General features: G+C 45.4%; 1 protein-coding gene across 1 annotated transcript in view; it reads right to left on the bottom strand.

The window, feature by feature from the left end:
* ADGRF5 (adhesion G protein-coupled receptor F5) overlaps positions 1 to 21,775 on the bottom strand; it is a 62,923-nt gene that overhangs the window by 36,035 nt on the left and 5,113 nt on the right. Inside the window, 2 exon segments of the mRNA XM_048506664.1 lie at positions 492 to 624; positions 8,280 to 8,416. Coding sequence (XP_048362621.1) covers positions 492 to 624; positions 8,280 to 8,416 — 270 coding nt within the window.

The raw sequence follows: 21,775 nt of genomic DNA, 5'->3' as shown, positions 1-21,775 counted from the left end.
GCTGATGGGAATTGTAGTTCCTGAACATCTGGAGAGCCGCAGGTTCCCTACCCCTGTATTAGATTGTTACGATGCAGGTTGTGTCTAGGTTAGTGAGACTGTGTAACGAACTAGTAAAGTCCAGGCAAAAGCAACCGTTAAAAGTTCTTTATTGAGCTGGCATTCTTAGTCTGAAACAGGCGATGCGAGATCTGAAGCCCAGATCTCAGTCAACAGCTTTTACAGGGTCTCAAACAGGCTCCCGCCAGAAGAGCATAAACAAGACAGGATTTCACCCAGACTAGCCAGCAAGTGAAAGATAACCAAAACAGCAAAATTCCCCTTCCCAGGCATTATGCCAAGAACTTCCGGCAGGAACCTCTCAAGGTCGGAAAGCACACACTCACCACAACCTTACAGATTGTTAAGACGTGGGAATCATCTAAGGACTGTGTTTCATGATTATTATGTATACAACACTTATGTGGAGTAAATGAGAGTTTGGTAGGCACCTTGAGAGTCCAGTTATGGCTTTTGTTGAGTTATCCTGTGTTAGTTTACTGTCATCTGACAGGTGAAAGGTGGTTAATGCCTGTGTCTTCTCTTGCACCTTGATATGGTGGAACCTCATAGAGGTTGGCAGCCCTAAAAATAAATGAGGTTAAAAATGAATGGTAATTCTTATGGAATAAACCTAAGTTAGGAAGGGCTGATGATGAGACACATTATTTTCTTTCTAACCAAGGCTGAACTCTAAAGGTTTCAATCGGAGATTTTGGGGTGATTTGCACTGTAACTGAGTACAGCACCTTTTTGGGGCTCACTCAAATCCTGAGGGGGGATTTTGTGGAAATCAGCGCAACCTTATGTATGAGTACTGGCACCTTTTGAAAAATGAAAACAGAAAAGCGCTGAGTGAGCAAGAAAAATATCCCTGTGCAGCCAAGAATTCTGCACAGTTCCCGGTGCTAACATGGGCCTGCCCCGGTGTTGCCCTAGCCCAGGATTTTTTTTAATTGCCAGTTTGGAGGTTCTTTTTAAAAATCCCAGTGTGGCCTTGCTTGTGCCTGCTACTGTGCAAAACCCAATTGGAAGCAGGTTCATTTTTTCCCACCCATTTGCCTGATCTCCCTGCCTGACATTCATTCAAGCTGCCACTCAAAAACAACAGTCAATCAGGATGCAGGACACCAAGCACGCTCAGAGGTGCTTGCAGCTGGCACTCAAAAACAACAGCCAATCAGAACGTGGGATACTGGGCTTAGACATGCTTCTGTAGAACTAAATACTTCTGTAGAACTAAATACAGAAGTCCCATGCTCATGCGGAGCAAATTGGAGCATTTCCTCCTGGTCCTAACTCTGCTCCTGGGAAGAAGTGGGGAGCCGTCAGAAGAAGAAACAGGGATAAATTAGATGTGGTATGTAAGACCCCGTTTCAAACCCGGTATAATTGTGCCGTGCAGAATGAATGAAAAATAAGTCACTCTGTTTTCTTTCCATGTTAACTGAGCAACAGGTAGAAAGTCAGGATGCTGTTAGGCAATAATTACCTGATGTTCTCCTCTCTCTCTCTCTCTCTCTCTCTCTCTCTCTCTCTCTCTCTCTCTCTCTCAGAAGAAAAGCAAATGAAATGGAAAGATAGGGTTGCCAACCTCCACTTGGCCCCTGGAGATCTCCCACCATTACAGTTGTTTTCCACACGACCAAGGCCAGTTCCCCTAGAGAAGATGGCTGCTTTGGAAGGTGAACTCTATGGTGTTATTCTCTGCTGAGGTCCCTCCCTTCCCTTAACCCCACCCCCCTGGTTCCACCCCCAAAATCTCCAGGTATTTCCTAACCCAGAGGTAGTGACAGAATTTTCTAAGTAACGTCCAATGCTAGATACAGTTTAACTGTCTGTGTTTTGAATGTACTTTTGATTTGTACTTCAGAAATGTCTGTAATGCTCTGGAGCCTGTTTTAATATGCCTAATAAAGGTTGTTGTAACCAGCAAAAAATATGGCGGACATAATATTATCCCCTGAGGAGTTTTCTTGCATTTTTCTCACGCTCCTTTTCAGGGCCAGGGACTTGTAGAGAAGATCCGGGCCCTTTCCTGTGTATCTGACCGTCGCCTGATTTCCCCCTTTGGCGCAGCCCTGGGCAAGGAGCTTCATCCTACTCCTGACAGGGTTTTGTTGGCAAGGCCAAAGTCAGGAAAATCTTCCACCCCTTCTAGAAAAAGAAACCATCAGGCAGAAAAGGCACCATTTGTGCAGAATTAGCATATAATTTTCAACATATGCAAATTAGGTTGCCTGGATTTGGGAATCTGAGATATCGGCATGACCTTCTGGTTGTCAGGACAATGCCTGTCAGTGCCTTGATGTTTTGCTGTGCGTGAATTTTAAATGTTTCCTTGTTTCCCTCTTCCCTTCCTGGCAATCTTCTGGTGCCAGCCCACCTTCAAAGAGGTGTGAAAGGTTCCCAGGTCCTTTGAAGCTCGGTAGTGTAATTGTAGTAGAAACTGTAGTAGACATTTGGTGTGGGACGAAACGGGGGGTGGTGGTTTAAGGATATAGGTCCTGGATCTGAGCTCTCTAGCTCAGATCCTGCTTTACATTGTTACTCTTCGTATTACCTGGAATAAACTGCTTTTGGACTTTCCTACTGTCTCTGTTAATTCCACATTTGAGAGTCTGACACTGGTGGCCTGAAAGCTTTTCACATAGGGAAGGTTGACAGTGTATAAAGGGGTTTTGACTGATCCTGGGCAATCTGCCTTCAGTCTCTGTGAGAAAATAAAGTAAAATGAATGAATGAATGAATGAATGAATGAATGAATGAATGAATGAATGAATGAATGAATGAATGAATGAATGAATGAATGAATGAATGAATGAATGAATGAATGAATGAATGAATGGATGGATGGATGGATGGATGGATGGATGGATGGATGGATGGATGGATGGATGGATGGATGGATGGATGGATGGATGGATGGATGGATGGATGGATGGATGGATGGATGGATGGATGGATGGATGGATGGATGGATGGATGGATGGATGGATGGATGGATGGATGGATGGATGGATGGATGGATTCCATTAAGCCTTTATTAAAAGGATGTGACATATTTTCTCCGGAATAATTTTCCTCCAGGCCACTGGCAATTCTACAGCTGGTGTGTCCTTGAAAGAACTGACATACAATTGTATTTAATAGATGACTAAACAGAAATATCTGCAGCTGAGCACAAAATACATGAAGGGCAGGCCTTGATGACTCAGATAACTTAGTAGGTTTTGAAGCAACTCTTGTGCATTATTTCCACTGCTTTGAGCCAGCTGAAACTATTGCAGATACCCACTGACTTTGATAGAAAGAAAATCGGGCCTAGGGTTTTCCCCTGGAAAATTCTGTTGTTTCACAGTGCCTGAAATGCTGGCAGGAGGAAACAGGGGAGAGAAATTGGGTGTGATTTTCACCAGAAATCATGTCAACACACTAGCACGATTCCCAAATGCTCCCAGGAGTTGCCAATCATGGCCTGGGCTAGGGCAGCAAAGGAAATGCCCCATATCTAGCTCCCATTGCCCATCAGAGGAACATTTTTAAAAGGCAGGTTTTGATTAACCCCTGGAAGTGATAAAGGGTAGGAGAGGTAGAGCTATCCTATGCCATGAATGGGCTTTTACTGGAAGTGACAAAACACTGCAGCTAGGGTGGGTGGGCCATATCCAGATGCCGGGCCCGCTCCCTCCCCACCCCTCCCTTGCATGCCACCCCTCCCTCCCTCCCCTTCCCTTACATGCCTCCCCTCCCTCTCCCACCGCTAGGGTGGGTGGGCCATGTCCAGATGCCTGGCCCCCTCCCTCCCCTCCCTTGCATGCCACCCCTCCCTCCCTCCCCTTGATTGCTTCCCCTCCCTCCTTCCTTCCCTTCCATGCCTCCCCTCCCTCTCCCTCCGCTAGGGTGGGTGGGCCATGTCCAGATGCCGCCCCCTCCCTCCCCTCCCTTGCATGCCAGCCCTCACCACCTCCCCTCCCTCCCTCCCCTTCAGCCCCTGACATTACCAGTCAATCAGCTTGTGTACAAGAGTTGTGTACAAAAGTTGTGAGATGGTCAAATATTTAATAATACTCCAGTAGAGATCGAATTTTCTAGACTCAACCCTTCTATGCCTTATTTTGTAACTTCGGTGTGATGATTCAGCATGGTTAGCATGATGTGCTGTTGCTTCAGCAATAAAAAGTATACAAACAGAGAGCTGGAAGAAGAAGAAGAGTTTGGATTTGTATCCCACCGTTCTCTCCTGCAAGGAGACTCAAGGTGGCCTACAAGCTCCTTTCCCTTCCTCTCCCCACAACAGACACCGTGTGGGGTAGGTGGGGCTGAAAGATTTCCGAAGAACTGGGACTAGCCCAAGGTCACCCAGTAGGGATGTAGAAGGGCAGAAACACATCTGGTTCACCAGATAAGCCTCTGCCACTCAGGAGGAGGAGTGGGGAATCAAACCTGGTTTTCCAGATTAGAATCCACCTGCTCTTAACCACTACACCATGCTGGCTCTATGGCTCACTGCATGAGGGACATTTTTCCCTCCAAAATCTCTGACAGAACGGCTCTGACTGAGCAAAATTTTACTGTCAGAACAAAACTGTGTCCCATCAAGAGCTGGTAACTACAACCTCTGTCCTGGTCCAGTCCAGCTCGGGCACAGGACCTCCATCTTCATTCGCTAACGGTGTAACGGGCATCCTCATAATTGCCTCGAGGACTCCCTTGACATTTGAAAGTGTTTTCAAAATGCTGTGATAGCTCAGCAGAATGAGGGCCCCTGTTGCTCCCTTATCAAGGGCCAAAATGGCTGCACCCCTACCCCCACCGCTGTTCTGTCACTTGAAAAGCAGGGAGAGAGACTTGAGCGCCATTCAGGATGTGATCAGGATGAGGCCTTCGCAACCCCCACGGCATTGAGTTTGACCCACAGAATGAGCTGGCAGACTGTTGGACTCTCTCACTTCAGACTGCAGAAGTTGCTGCTGCTTGTTGCAACGCAAAGAATTTGCACTAAATAGAGGCTCGCCTGTAATGTATCGATCGCAACATCCAGGAAAAGTGTGTTATGATAACATATACATGTGAAACTCAAGGAATTTGCACCACTGTGCTTTCAGTATCAACATCAATTGGATAATGGAATGAAATTTCAAATACTCAACAACATACAATGCAGTTATAATAACAAAAAAAAAACCCCACAGAGCTAGCCTTGTTATTCTTCATTTCTACATACAGGGCTTTTTAATAGGAGAACCAGCCTCCCCCATCTCCGTTCTAATTTCAGGCATGGTCTTAGTGAAGATGGTACCCCAAAATCACCGCCACCCCGCATGTCAGATCCATGCCTGACAGTGCTTAGATGTCTTGCTGTGCGGGGATTGCAAATGTTTCCTGTAAATGCTTTCCGGTTTCCCTCTCCCCTCCCTGGCAATTCCCTGGCACCAGCCATCCTGCGGGAAGGTGCGAACGTTCCCAGGTTTCTTGAAGCTCTGTAGTGCAAATGTTATACGCTCTTTGAAACACATTTGGTGGGAATCGAATGGGGGAGATTGAAGGATATAATCGCTGGATCTAAGCGGGAGAGCTTAGATTCAGCTTCCTCTGTTACTCTACGTGTTGTAGAAATAAACTGCTTTAGGGCTTTCCTACGGTCTCTGTTATTTCCACGTTCGAGAGCCTGACACCGCACTGGATGGCTGCTGCAACTAATCCCTGCCATCAAGTCCAACCAATGGGCTGCCCTTGTGAGGCGGGCCGAAGCTGCTGCTGTTTTTCAAAGTGGGCAGCTCACGTCTAAGACTGGGTGGGCCCAAGAAGCCACTGCCACCAAGTTGACTGTGGCCATTTGGCCCTCCCCAGTGTAGGGGGCTGTGGGCAGTGGCCCCTGTTGCCCATTGGTTAATACCACCTGTGCGTCTTCTCTAGTAATATGGTTCAGAATCTCTCTCCCTATCCTTCCTGGGTGTAGAATTTAAGTCAGAGGCCAGGAGAAGAATCATCAAAACCACAGCTAGCAACCTTGGTGCCCGGGTCATCTTCAGAGCTGCCAACTGTTAGGTGACATCTGATGTTCTCCTGCTGTTATATCTGGTCTCCAGACAACTAAGATCAGTTCCCCTGGATAAAATGACAGCTTTGGAAGGTGGACTCCGTGGCACTGGACCCAGTGGTGGGATTCAAATAATTTAACAACTGGTTGTTTCCAAGCATCATTTTAACAACCGGTTCTGCCAAAGTGGTGCGAACCGGCTGAATCCCACCTCTGGCTGCACTCCTCCCCAATTCCCACCCTTCCCACTCTCCACCCCTAAAGTATCCAGGTATTTCCAAACCCAGATCTGGCAGCCCTCGTCATCTTGGGGGAAAGGGATCCGTGACGCTAATATCTTTGTATAAAGTGGTCGCGCAGGCCTAGTAGAAACGTCAGGAGTAGGATGAAGCTCCTTGCCCAGGGCTGCGCCAAAGGGGGAAAGCAGGCTACGGTCAGATACACAGGAAAGGGCCCAGATCTTCTCTGCAAGTCCCTGACCCTGAAAAGGAGCGTGAGAAAAATGCAAGAAAACTGCCCAGGGGATAATATTATTTCCGCTATATTTTCACACACTGGCTGCTGGCAAGGCCCTCTGCCCTTCTCACTTGGTTAGCGAGAGCCAAAATGTCTCAGGAATTATGCTTCTTTGAAAAGTTAACTTATGCACATACACACCTCATTTGCTGGCCCCACTTCTCCCCTTTCCAGCTGAATACATCTTATCACTCAAGTCTTTTCAGAGAGACAGAATGGGTCTGAAATCAACATGTCTAATTGTCCACATGGCCAGATCTGGGGATATTTAAATCCAGAGACTGAAACCATGGACCCCTCGATCTTCAAAACACCCAAGAAAAGCCTCAGCCATGCAGGAAAATCTGAAATATAAACGGGGGGGGGGGGGGGGGGAAAATCTTCCCAAAATGATAGCAGCACCTGTAGCTTTGAGAGACTGATGTGCTCAATGGCTGTTGCTAGGCAACCACAACAAAACTGTCCATCTTCCAGCCTTGGATGCTGCCAGTAAAAGGCAAAGGGAGCAGGCAGTCTTTTTTTCAAAGGGTATTATGGCCCTTGAGGGAGGACTCATCAGGGTCAGACCCAGAAGCTATCAATATAGGTAGCAGTGCTGGAGTAAACGTAATTTCTATGAAGGCTGTTTCAGGGTTTGAGCTAGTTGAAGAGCAACCCCCCCCCCCCCAAAAAAAAAGCCAGCATTGTGAAGCTGTTAGAATGGTGGGAAGGAGACAGGGAAAAGAGAAGTGTTATTGGGGCTTTCAGTTAAAGCAAAGAAGAAAGGGCAGAGTGAGAGGAAAATGTGATGCTCCCCGCAAGTACTTGTCATAGAATTGTAAAGTTGGAAGAGACCACAAGGGTGTTGAAGTCCAACCCCCTGCCACGCAGGAACACACGATCAATTGTGAGTTGCCTGTTGTTCAACTTATTCTTACCCCTGGACTTATTATGACAATTTGCTGCCAAGTTTCTCCTCCCTACAGCCCCCCTCCCACATGCCTTTTGCCCATGCAGGTCCCATTAGCCCCAGTATAGACTTCTGGGGGCATAAAGAGACCCAGTGGGGTATAGTGGCCAAGAGCAGGTGCACTCTAATCTAGAGAACCAGGTTTGATCCCCCACCCTTCCACTTGAGCTGTGGAGGCCTATCCGGTGAACCAGATTAGCTTGTGCACTCCAAAACACCCCAACTGGGTGACCTTGGGCTAATCACAGAACTCTCTCAGCCCCACCCACCTCACAGGGTTTTTGTTCTGTGGGGAGGAGAAGGGAAAGGAGATTGTAAGCCCCTTTGAGTCTCTTTACAGGACAGAAAGGGGGGCTATAAATCCAAACTCTTCTCTTCTCTTCTATAGCCCCAGAATATATGGTCTATGCAATAATGCAAGGCACATACATTTTAGTGTACTATGCAAAGCCTACTTGGATGATCCGGTGTGTGAAGAAGCCTACACAGTCAAGTCCCTGCAGGAAAGGGTTATCCTGAGGATCAGAGCAAACGTTTCTCATGTACCCATGGGCAGAAGTAAACCTCATCTCATGAGCAAATGCCAAAGTTCTCTGTGCACCTCATCTGCACATGCAGGACTCTGATGCAGGCGAATCCACATTCTCCGAAGCTTCCCTGCAGCCTTTTCATACCAGCCTCTCAAGAGCCTCTTCCCAGTCAAGACAGCTACATAAAGTGAAGGCTACTCACATGGGAATGGATGAGCAAGTTGGAATTCGAGTCCCACAGACTGTGAGAAGACCCTTGGGCCGTCGGGAGCAGGGTGAAGAATGACCACGTGACCGTCCAGAGCAGCATCTTTCCCTGGTGCTTTATGTATGCAGAGCCTGCAAAGCAAATCAGATAAAAGGTAAACACAGCCTGTTTTAAATTGGGATAGTCATTCTGCCCAGAAATGGGAAAGCAGGCCACAGAGAAATTTGTAGTAGTTTTGTGTCCCAGTAGCTCTTGGTGCTGTATGAGATCTGTTTTATGTGGTCTAACCCAATTTAACCTGCATAGTACCTCTTACGTACTATCATCTTATAGGGGATTTCATGGCCCAGGAGGAGTGACTTAGGGGAGCTAGATATGTTTAGCATGAAGAACAGAATGTGAAGGGGTGACATGATAGTAATGTTTCAACAGTTGAAGGGATGTCACGTTGAAGAGGCAGCAAGCTTGTATTCTGCTGCTCCAGAAATTAGGACATGGAACAATGGGTCCAAAATACAGGAAAAGAGATTCCATCTAAACATTAGGAAGAACTTCCTGACAGTAAAGGCTGTTCGAAAGTGGAAGACGATGCCTTGGAGGGTGGTGGAGTCTCCTTCTTTGGAAGTTTTAAAACAGAGGCTGGATGGCTATCTGTCAAGAGCGGAGGCGTAGCTGGGCCATACCGTGCCTGGTGCACACTCTGCGTTTTCCGCCCCCCCCCCCCATAGCACTCCACCACCCCCCAACCCCCCCCCCAACCCCCACACCTTAGTTCAGGCTGAAAGTGCAGGCTGGAAAAGTGGCCTGTTCTCTTGAGGCTGAAAACGGCCTGGTGGGAACTACACTTCCCAGAAGACCTTGGGCCTTGCAAGGTCTCCTGGGAAGTGTAGTCCCCACCAGACTGTTTTCAGCCTCAAGTGAACAGGCCACTTTTCCAGCCTGCACTTTCAGCCTGAACTAAGGTAAGTGTGGGGGGGGGGGTGATTTTCTGCCCCCCCAAAGCATGTACCTGGTGCAATGTGCCCCCCCACGCCGCAGTAGCTCTGGTCAAAAGTGCTTTGATTGTGTCTTTCTGCATGGTGGGGGTTGGACTCAATGGCCCTTATGGTCTCCTCCAACAATAGGATACTATGATTACATCACACCTTGTTAAAGTGCATGATTGACTTTTTCCATGTCCTAGAACAAAAACATCTTTCCCTCCCCCCTCCCTCCCACACCTCTGAAATAAATATCTATACTGAAGAACAGAAGGGAAGTTAGGTAAATTTACTCATAATATTGCCTGTTAAGTAATAAAATGTTATTTCACTTCTATTATTCTTGAAGTCATCTGCAATTACACTGGAACAGTGATCTGAAATTTTGTAGGTTTTAAAAATGCTGAAATTTGGAATTTCATTGAGCAGGTCTCAAGTTCAGCATCACAGTTTCTAACTTCAGGCATTTATTTTGATGCCCAATCTCCCGGTCTCACACCAGCTTTCTCTTCCCAAAGTTGATATTGTAATGAACCAGTAAAGTCCAGGCAAAAGCAACCGTATTAAGTTCTTTATTGAGCTGGCATTCTTAGTCGGATACAGGCAATGCGAGATCTGGAGCCCCAGATCTTGATCAACAGTTTTTACAGAGTATCAAACAGGGTCCCGCCAAGATAGTGTAAACAAGCAGAAATTCACACAGACTAGCAAGCAACTAATAGATAACCTAAAACAGCAAAATTCCCCTTCCCAGGCAGAGAGCCAGAAACCTCCAGCTGGAACCTCTCAAGGTCGAAACACACACACTCACCACAACCTTACATTCTACCTCTCCTAAGAAACACCTCCCCCCGGCTTGTGAGGAAAGGTTTTATGAAAAGCAGTAATCAAAATAGGGGCATGTACATTTGAAGCATTGACCCACTGATTGTGGCAAGAAGGAAAAGCCACCCACGAAACAAGATACTGCAAACGCTGCATACAAGAGTCCAGGATAGCATCAATCTCGTAATGTTTGTGTCCATCAATCAGAACCGGCGGAAGGCATTCCAGAGGGCCGTGCCAGGCACCGAAATCTAGAGCCCACTTGAGTAAGCTGGAATGGAAAACAGGATGAATGTTGCTAAGTGATTTAGGCCATTCAAGTCTAGCAGTTACATTATTGATAACCTGTACAATACGAAAAGGCCCAATAATTTTTTTTCCCAAGCTTAGAGTACTTGTGTACATCACGAGATTTTTGGTAGACAAATACACCCAATCATCAACATGCAAAGGGAAATCACGGCGGTGTTTGTCTGCCTGAGTCTTTTGGGAGTCCTGAGCTTGGCGGAGGGCTATACCGATAGAATCCCAACCCTTAACTATGGTTTGGGTCCAGTCATTGAATTCTGGGGGTTGCAAAGGATCAGAGCCCAGCAGTGGGAACGGTGGGGCAGAGTGTCCAGAAACCACCTCAAAAGGAGTTTTCTTAGTGCTGCTGTGCACCACATTATTGTATGCATATTCCGCAAAAGGAAGCAAGTCTGTCCAATTATTCTGATGGTAGTTGGTATAGCAACGCAGGTACTGCTCCAATGTTTGGTTGGTGTGTTCCAGTCGGCTGTTGGTCTGCACATGATACAGAGTGGCCAACGCGGGTTCAACCCCCCAAAGCCCTAAAAATGCTTTCCAAAACTTGGAGATAAATTGAGGACCTCTGTCCAAAATTATCTTGGTGGGGGCAGAATGCAAACGATAGACATGCTGAATGAACATCTTTGCCAACTTGGGAGCCAAAGGAATGGTAGAACAGGGTATAAAATGGGCTTGCTTGGAAAATAGATTCACCACCACCCATAGTACCGTATTACCATGACTCTTGGGTAAGTCCATGATAAAATCCATGGAGATAACTTGCCATGGGTAGGACGCAGGAGGAATGGCTTGTAATAACCCATGCGGCTTGCCAGGATTAGATTTTGCTTCTGCGCAGGTAGGGCACCCTTTAACATATGCTTCAATATCTTTACGCATGGAACGCCACCAGAATTGACGGCGTAGTAAATGCAGGGTTTTTAAAAATCCAAAGCAACCCGCCTGCTTAGCATCATGACCGGCGAGCAGCACCCTCTTATGTAAAGAAGGCGGAACATACCAACAGTCCCCACTTCTCCACATCCCATCCTTCAAAACTAACAAAGGGTCAGTTTCATCATCCAGAACGGGACTCCGCCCCACGGCAAGGAGGTCTTATAAAAAGGGTGAAACAATGTCAATGTGCACGGAGGGTGCAGCGGGCAGTTGTGTCGAAGGCAGAGTTGGACTAGACTAGTGCTCTCGATTGGGCACTGGTGGAATGGCACGTAAAGAGCCCTCCACCCCTTTAGGGAGGTGAGAGAGGGCATCCGCCAATCGGTTGGTTCTCCCAGGGAAAAAATGCACAGTAAAGTGGAAACAAGAGAAAAAATCTGCCCAGTGTAATTGTTTGGCGGACATTTTGGTGGGGGTTGAAAAAGCTGATAAGTTTTTGTGATCAGACCAAACCTGGAAAGGATGTGCCGCCCCCTCCAACCAATGCCGCCAAATACTAAGGGCTTCCTTAATGGCAGCAGTCTCTTTATCCCCTGCCGTCCAGTTTAATTCAGGGCCGGACAATTTTTTGGACAAGTAGGCACAAGGAACGAGTTTCCCATCTTTATTTTTCTGCAAAAGGGCTGCACCTAGAGCCTTATCGGAGGCATCCACATGAACAATGAAAGGAAGTGAAGGGTTTTGTGTTGCTGAAAAGTGAATGCGGTTTTGAGTTGCTGAAAAGCATCCTGGCACTTGTCGGACCAATTAAGGGGGGCACCTGGTTTCGTGGCCGAGGGTCCCTTGCCCTTAGTCCGTAACAGGTCAGTTAAAGGTAAAGCGATTTGAGCGAATTTGGGGATAAAATCACGATAAAAGTTTGCAAACCCCAAGAATGATTGTAATTCCCGGCAAGACGAAGGAGCGGGCCAATTAACCACTGCCTCTACCTTGGCAGGATCCATTTCCAACCCCCCAGCTGAGATCCGGTAGCCAAGAAAATCCAGTTTTTCTTGGTGGAAAGCACACTTGGGCAGTTTGACAAATAAAGAGTTAAAGATAGTGTAAACAAGCAGTGTAAATAAAGTGTAAATAAAGCAAGCAAGTAATATTTATTTGTTTGTTTGTTTATTAGTTAGATTTTCATACCGCCCCATCCCCAAGGGGTTCTGGGCAATGATAGATAACCTAAAACAGCAAAAATTCCCCTTCCTAGGCAGAGAGCCAGAACCTCCGGTGAGAACCTCTCAAGGTCGAAACGCACACCTTACAGATATTTTCAAAGAGGAACCATATGCATGGTGTTAGGGATGCCAGCTTCCAGGCGGGACCTGGGGATCCCCTGGAATAACAGCTCATCTCCAGACTTCAGAGAGCAGTTCCCTGGAGAAAATGATTGCTTTGGAGGGGGGCTCTCTGGCATGGTTCCTGTCCTCCCCAGACTCCACCCCCAAATCTCCAGGCGTTCCCCAGCGCTCTCCCTACCCCTGCTGGTAGTGAGGGGGACCTGCGATCTCGACATGCTGTTGAACACTTTAAAAATGTCTGTTACCTGTTAGAGTATTTGATATATTCTTCATGTAAATATATTTCGCAACAGGCATCAAACTTATTTTTCTGTAATGTGCCAGCAACCAAAATTAACAGGCGTATAAGCATGGCAGCTCATACCAGCAGAAGCCCGAGAAGCTACCAAGGGGGAATGCGCCATGCACCAGATGCACGCCAGTGGGGGCGAAAAATCAACCCCGACCCCTTCCCCCCTCGCCTCGCCTCGCCTCGCCTCTCCAGATCTGGCCCCGCCCCACCAGCCTGGTTGTTTTCAGATGGCAGAAAGCTGTTTTCAGCTGGCAAAAAAGGTAAGTGGGGGGTTGGGCAAGGGGCAGGGCTGCAGGGAATTTTGCCCCGGGCACCATTTTCTTCTCTTTTTTCTTTCCATTTCCTTTCCCTTCAGTACAGACACATATAACTTTCCAGTACACTAAATTGCCCTCTCAACAAAAAAACAAATTGGCTATGGGCCTAAACATCACCCGCTTGCTGAGCTCTTTCCTCTCCTGAAACTCCTCCCTAAACTTTGTCCCCAAATCTCTGGAATTTCCCAACTCACAGTTGGTAATCCTATGTAAATACAGAACAATAAATATGACAATTTAAAACCAGGAAGTAGATTATCAAACTAAAATCCACCTTCAATTTAATGAATAGCATTCAGAAGGCAGGGCGGGCGGGTATAGATTGAGCTTCTATGGGCATTAGTTCCCGAACAGTGGCTGAGAGTCAGACTACATGGCAGGGGGCTTGGCACCTTCTGGGACCATTCTGTTTAGAAAATAAATAAATGAGCTATCAAAAATGCTCCTATCACTCCCATATTTGCTAAATAATTAAAAAAAAACGACACAAGTGGCTTCACCAAGAAGCTGTAACGTAGTTCCAGATTTTTTATGGGGTGGGTTCGGTGACTGAGGGTTTTCCGGCTGTTCCATTCCATGCATTGTTTCAAGCAAGCTGGACATGTAATGGGAGGGTTTTGAACTCGAGAACCACCACCCCCCCCTTTACCTACGTCCCTGCCAAGAAGTGCAGGACCCAAATCAGACAGCGACAGCAACCAAACTTGGCAGCCTACAGGTGGGGCCCAGAGATTTCGTACTATTATGGCTGATCTCCAGGCAGTAGAAATCAGTTCCCCTAAAGAAAATGGCCACTTTGGGAAGGTGTTCAACATTAACATTACACTTTTAAGATGATTTTGGATGATTTCAGCAGTGCAGCTGGGTACAAGACCCCTCACTATCTAAAGCCCCTTGGTGGGCACGATGGGCACAACATTGCAGATTCCTGCCATAAAGTCTGCCCTCAAAAGCTGCCATTTTCTCCGAGCGATCGGATCTCTGTAATTCCAAAAGAACTCCGGGCCCCACCTGGGGGTTGGTAACCCTGGACTGTCACACCTAGAAAAACAGGCTGAGCGGGCCAGGACAGAAGGGGAATCCCTGCTGCCACCAACATGCAAGGTTTTCTGCTGTCACTTCCTGCAGAGAAGCCTCCAAAACACTGGAGATATTTCAGCGATTAAGTCACGGTGTGGCTTGGCAGACGTCCCGCTGCCCTCGAAACTGCCTTGGCACAGTAAACAGAGGTCCGTAGGCCTGCAATCTATTAAGCAAATGAATAACAGAATGACTGACAAAGGAACTGACAAATTAACTATTACAATTAATAATGTTTTTCACTCCTGGTAATTGTTCTCAACAACTATTTTTTAAATTATAGCTGCAACCTGGAGAATTTTCGGGGAGAATTGGGGGAGAATTGTGCAGCTTAGTATTTTACAACCACAGCCAAGGCCCTTCATATTATCTCTGGAATGCAAGTGGAGCAATGAAAATGAATCTACGAGATGCTTGAAAACTAACAGATCGTTATGCCGGCACCACGCACTGCCGCGCACTGCCTCGGCCCTGAGCGAAGTGGATCAAATGTTCCTAGAAAGACGCTCAGGAATAGCTGTGCTTAATTGCAGAGGCCTGTAAACGATAGGAAAGACCCCAGAGATCCTCTGCCAGTCTGAGTGGGAGGCTTGCCGGCTTCCAGGTGGGGCCCAGAGATCGCCCAGAGCTACAATTCATCTCCAGCCAACAGAGTTTGCTTCCCCTGAAGAAAATGGCTACTTGGGAGGGTCGACTTTGTGGCGCTGTACACCAATGAGATCTGTCCCTTTCCCAAGCCCTGCCCTCTCCTGACTCCACCCCCTCAATCTCTAGGTCAGGGGTAGGGAACCTGCGGCTCTCCAGATGTTCAGGAACTACAATTCCCATCAGCCTCTGTCAGCATGGCCAGTGAAAGCCCATGCGGGTAGAGACTGATGGGAGTGTATGAACCAGGCATCTGAAGGCGCCCGCCACCCTGCTCTAGGTACTCCCCAACCCAGAGATGTCAACTCTGCTGAGCAGCCCATGGCAGACCAGTGGTCTGACTCAGTATAATACGGCTTCCGGTGTTCATGGATGTGTGTGAACCATGCTGGTCAATCAGTATATATTCAAATTTTATTTCATTTTCAGTCCCTTTAACCATAGGTTGGTAGGCTGATAAATAAATTGAAAATGAAGGAATGCAATTTTTAAAAACTGAGATCATTTAAAAACATGCAAGAAATCTGGCTACAGCTCTTAGCCAACCCACATTGTTCAAAAAATAACTATTTCACTCCTATACTGAGACATTATCTTTCCTTGATCTTTGCTTTATGACTTCACATGCCATGTAGATAGCTAAGCTTTCCTCTGACACTTTAGTCCCATGGGAAATAGGATTGTTTCCGCTGCCTTTTCAGGGTGGGATGACAGGTGGCTTTATCTCTATTTCCAACCTTGGGGTGCCTCTGCTCCGAACTAACTCTTTAAAATGGGTAGCAAAAGCCAGATTCGCCAGAACAGGCTTTGTCAAGCTAGGTGCTTCGATGCTGTTACCCAGCTTTCACAGGTTGTGAACTTATTTTTAAGGAGTCTCCACCAGCTGCTAAGAGTGTAACAGCACACAACTATTTTAAGTAGCAATGAGGAAAATAACTTGGCTTAGCAATGCGAGAGGTAGACTGGGTAGAGATCTTTTAAAGACTATGTATACCAGAAAATGGCTTGAAACGTATCTGCAGAGAATTCACAAAAAGACCAAATTGCAGTTTTAAATATTTTTATATATAGAATTTTGGTTCGCAAGCAATCACACTGTATGAAGTCCAAAGGCACATACACACAGTTCCTAGGATATAAACAGGGAGGAGAAGATAGGTGGGAGGATAGCTCAGGGAGTTGGGGAAGCAGGGGACTGTACGTTACCTAAAATTCAGCTGAAGAAGATCTTGCTTAGAAGGCAGGGATTCCCTATGCCAGCACATAGAGTGGGGGCCAGCAGCAGCCTGGAGCCAGCTGCAGCTAAGAAGCCAGCCTGGAGAGCTTGAGCCAGCAACGTGAGCCAGCATTGAGAACTTAGACCAGCAGCAGGAGCTGGCCTGGCCCCAGCCAGCTAGCACTAGAGCAGGGGTAGGGAACCTGCGGCTCTCCAGATGTTCAGGAACTACAAGTCCCATCAGCCTCTGTCAGCATGGCCAAGTGGCCATGCTGGTAGGGAATGAAACCGAGGAGGGCACGGTAATAAGAAGAACGTGGAACTTTGGGTGCACTGTATTTTTATACCCCCTTGCTCGGGTAGGTGAGTTTTAAGTTTCATTTTTCTAAATTCTCTGGAATTTCCCATGCTGGGCTTGCTGGGTGAGCTAATTAACATCTCTTCTATTGTTCTAAGTACCCAGGACAATGGAAGTCAATTGCTCTTAGATTATATCAGTGATACCATGAACGGTTTATGCAGAGATACTTCTTACAGTCTCTGCCTTCAGTATTCAGATTTGGATGAGGCTTGATTGATTCAGGATGGGATCTTGTTGTTAGGGAGATCATATCTAGAGGTTGGGGAAATGCAAGGAAGCAACCATTTGTTGTAGAGACATTTACCAAGGAGGTTTTCAGTGTCTATTGTGTCAAAGTAGTTCAGTGAGGTGTGGTAATCAAGATCATGTCCATAGTTAATGAGGCTTCCAGATAATTGCCTGGAGTAACTCACAAATCTAATCAAACAGACTCTTTTGCCTTAGGCTTGCTCTCAGTTTGGACACTCTGCTATCCACCCATTCAAACAAGGAAACTGCCATGTTCCATCATATAGCATAAGAGACGATATGAAATCCAATATTTCATAAGGCAGGGGATACAGGGCAGGGTTACAATGCTGATCAATAAACGCTGCCAATCAACAATGCAGAGTCCGTTCATTGTTTCAAGGTCCGAGACCTGACAATGGGCAACTTTAACCCACTAACAATTTTCTAGAGCTTATTGTAACGGTACTACTGCTAATTAAATAAGTTATCACCTAGGGGAAATTCCAGTTCACACAATTTATCACAAAACACCTTTGTACTAGATGAGAGAACTAAATCTTGCCTCATTAGATGCAAGTAGTTGACTCAGGAGTTCTAATAAAAATAGTTTTAATCACATCTATTCTTCATTGCAGATTTCCCTGCGATTGATTGTAAAGAGCACAGTCCAATTACTAGTCTAATTACTGAGTTGGATGCTCAACTGGGAAATCCCATATGGTGGTTTGGAAAAAACCTGTCCGCAGCACCTCAAGAGCTTTAATATTACCTGTTGCCATAATGAGACTCTGTGCAGGGCAGCAGGCAGGATCCTTGAATTGTAGGCAGGCACCACTTACCCTGCGGCTGTTGGCTTTGCAGTGAGTTTTCCTGCCGTTTCTTGTTTGCATAGGGATTCTCCTCCTGCAAACTGTCTCTAGTGGAGCTGATCCACCATAACCCCCCCCCCCCCCCCCACACACACACACACTTCCTTGTTTTTCCTTGTAATCTCCACTTGGTTGTTTCTGTGTAACCTGCCCTGAGACTATTGTAAAGGGCAAGGGATTAATTTAAATAATAACAAACGGAGGTACAACTCAGTGTCCAAAATGATCCACTGGAATTTTTGCAAGAATTACAACATTAGGACAGTTAAAAACTTTACCTTAAAACTTTACCTTTACCTTAAAACTTGATCTTTGTTGTCACCAGATAATGGAATAGAGAATTGGGCGTTTGATTCTGATCACTTCAAGCAAAAGCACTCATTATTTAGTGCAGCTACATGTGGGAGAAATGGGCAAGGAAAGCCTGTTCAAATGTGAAACCTTGGATCCACCACCCCATTTTCTCTAAGCAGCTGACCCCAAACAAAAGCCCTGCAACCATATGTTGTACCAATGACAATGTTTGTCAAGGAACTGAGTTTTTCTATGCAGTTTCTTGTTCTCTTAGACATTGGCTTCAGCCTGACACCTACAATAAAATTTAAGATTGGAAATTAAACAAAACAAAACAAAAACTGATGGGAACATTGTCCAGAGAAAGCCACGGACAATGAGAAGGTCAAGATCTTGTGGGGCTTTCGAATCCAAATGTACAAAGTATCGGCACCTAATACAGTGGATATCACTGTGATCGAGGACAAAAAAAGTGACTACTGTCGATGTAGCGGTACCTGGAGACAGCAGGGTCATCACAGAAGAACGTGAGAAGGTCACTAAATACCATGATTTGAAAATCAAGATTCAGCAACTATGGTACAAATGTGCCAAGGTCACTCCAGTGGTGAACAACACCCTGGGCGCTATTCCGAAAACACCAGGGTGGCACTTGAAACATCTCCAAATTGACAAAATCAACATCTGCCAGATTCAGAAGGCAGCCCTGCTGGGATCTGCACAAATACTACACCGACACATTACAACCTCATAGGCCTCTGGGTGAGGCTCGAATTGTAATGAAAGGCCAACAACAACCAGCTAAAGAACTAGCAGCTGTGATATTCAACAAAATTAAATAACAATAATAACTCCATTAAGTTGTATGACTGATGATTTCTCTTTTAATGTTGTTTATGCTATCCTGATTCAGCAGCTACCCAGTTTTGTCAGCAATACAGGAAGTTCCACCTACAATACATGGCCTACCCGTTTGGTAAAAAAAAAATGGAGCATATATTTAATCCAAACACTGTTGGCTACAGGAAGTGATGGCTACAGAAGATTTCCAACATGGAGAGTTTTGCTATTCTTGAAAGTAATTCACCTGCTACAAGAATATAATCTAAAACACTTGCTCCTTGGGTAAAAATGAAGTAAAGTGTCAAGCTTTGGGAGGGGGGGTTGTTCTGAGCGGCTTTCACTTTTGCAGGTGCTGGGCTACCCGTTAGCCTGACCTTTGGAGTCATGTGGGGGTTGGGAGGAGTGAGGCATATGACCAACTGTTTGGCGCCTTTTTGCCAGTTTCGTCTTTTTCATTGTTCTCTGGTGTCTGTGAAATAAATCCTTGAACCAACTGAGTGTTTATTGGGTCCTGATCCAGGGATCTGACATAAAGTTAGCTATCAGATCAGACGATATAAATTCCTGGGGGGGCATTAATGATTTCCAAATTAAATGTTATTGTTAAATTCAACAAAGAGGTACCAGTGATATTGATGCCCCTGTCCAAAGCTAATCTGTTACTAGCAGTTTAAAAAAGAAGAAACTCTCTCCAAAATTAATTTTTTAAAAAAACTGCTAGCACCAAGTCTGGCATTCTTATCACCCATGAGAATCTGGGCTGTCACATATCCAATCACCAATTTTTCAACCTATTTTTCAAAAGCTAAGCCAAATTTTGCAATAAGAGCTAGTACTTTTAAGCAAGGAACACGCACATTAAGCATCAAAAAGGTTTCACCAGATATCTTCATTAGAAGAGTTATTATACTATCATGAAAAAGTGTATTTGAATTATATTCAAGTTTGAATCCTTTCTAACTTGTTACAAGACCATTCATTACATAGGTGTCCTCCATTAGTCACACTTAGAGTGATCTTAAATGAAAAGTTTCAAAGCCATCTAATTTGATTGATGTTTTAGCCCATGTCTCCTTCAACCTTTAAATCAGCTCCTAGTTCCCTTGTTGTTTACTATGCCCACCCGTGAATTTTCTGAGAGAGTAATTTAATCATATTGATCCATTGAAAGATAATATTGCGTGCTGGTAATCTTATTTGCATTTGGATCAATAACAGATACGTTAGATCCACGAACAACAGGCTCAGCCAAAATAATGTCCCCTTCCAATGATAAGTGCGAACCAATTGACAATAAAACACCAGAATCAAAGGCCAAGGGAATGCTAGGTTCATGGACAATGAACTCTACCCAGACACAGGATCTGCATTCACTAATACTGTTGCTACTGCAGGGAATGCAAATGTGAATATAAATGTAAATGGCCGGAAAAACCCCACCCGCAATACAATGCAATCAACCACACCTTTGCATAGCAAGTTCCACCCAAAACACTTACTGACTGGTTCCCTGGAACATGGACAACATATACCCCACTAAACATTCCCTTCTCACTGGACACAGTGTGTAACACACTTCTCTCTGTGATACTCCTCTGAAGATGCCAGCCACAGATGCAGGCGAAATGTTAGGAACAAGATCCACCAGACCACGGCTACACAGCCTGGAAAACCCACCCAAACCAGTTGACAATAACTTTCCCTTGCTTGGTTGCTTATAAATTACTAAAGCTGGTCCCTCTGGGATGGTAGTTAATTTCACTGAAACAGCTAATGTGCTACTTTGCTCTTGTGATGCTGCTATATTTTGCAAGCACTCTTTAAGATGAATAGTCTCAACTGCCTGTTGTGTCTCTAAGCAAAGCAAGCAGCCTCAGGGTAAGTAGTGCATGTCTACAAATCTTGCTTTTAAATTATAAAATCAATCAGATTAATTCTGTACACTGATAATTGTAATAGTCTACCTAAATTGGATTGAATCCAATACTTGGATCCTCAGCCCAGAATTATACCTCTTGTACAGAGTGATTACTAAATCATATTTCAACTGAGCTGGAATAAATACTTGTAATCCTTGATGGTGTGGAATATCAAATTAGATTCTAAACCTGAGGGGAAAGGATTTTTTCTTTGATACCCCGTTATGTCTTCGGCATCCCACTCTGAATCCCACTCTAAATAACCATTTTGAATCTTCCCCCAAATCTTTTCCAATTTCACATGAATCTTGCTCATCATGTCTGCAACTAGCAGGATCTGAGAAGCTCACAAAGCTATGATACTATTCTCGAATCCAAAAGAAATTTCATTTCCACCCAAATGATCCCGATACAGCTGCTCTTGAAGACCGTCGCTGAAAAGTCTTAATGTCTGAGCCGTTCTTAAGAGGAGTACAATGGAATTTGGAATAAACTCTTGAGAAGTAACTTCTCGATCTTAGTTCTTTAGGGTAAGGTTGAGTGGGTTCAGGTGTTCCTTAATCTCTTCAACAATGCCAACGGGTGAACTATGTATATATCCACAGGTATACAGAGATACTTCTGATTTAAGTGCTCCTCGATATTAACATTAGTAATTAAAAGAAAGCAGGCTGAGGTGCAAAGAGGTTAAAACTGCCTTTCATACCTAGAGTCCGTTAGTTATCTTTAGTTGCCCTTCAGTTACTTAGTTCTCTTCCTTTGCTCTTTTTTCTCTTCTTTCACTTTTTCACTCTTTAGTCCCCCCCCCATGCCAATTTGGTTTGTTCATTCCTGTCATATTATACTTGGCACGCTAGTTTCAATCTTGTTTGTAGAACTAGGAGAAACCCAAGGAAATCTGCAACCAGAACTAGGAAACATGACCGATGCTGCCTGCGAGAACTTGTGTGTACATCCAGGGGGCAAAAGTGCAGAAAAGAGCCGTTTGCACTGATGATAAAATCAGTTACAGGAACCAGGCTTGCCAGGGAAAGAAAGAAAGAAAGAAAGAAAGAAAGAAAGAAAGAAAGAAAGAAAGAAAGAA

This window comes from Sphaerodactylus townsendi, linkage group LG01, assembly GCF_021028975.2.
Source record: "Sphaerodactylus townsendi isolate TG3544 linkage group LG01, MPM_Stown_v2.3, whole genome shotgun sequence".
In the NCBI taxonomy this organism is placed as follows: domain Eukaryota; kingdom Metazoa; phylum Chordata; class Lepidosauria; order Squamata; family Sphaerodactylidae; genus Sphaerodactylus; species Sphaerodactylus townsendi.
Note: the sequence above shows the minus strand (reverse complement) of the source record. Positions and strands in the feature narration are given on the sequence as shown.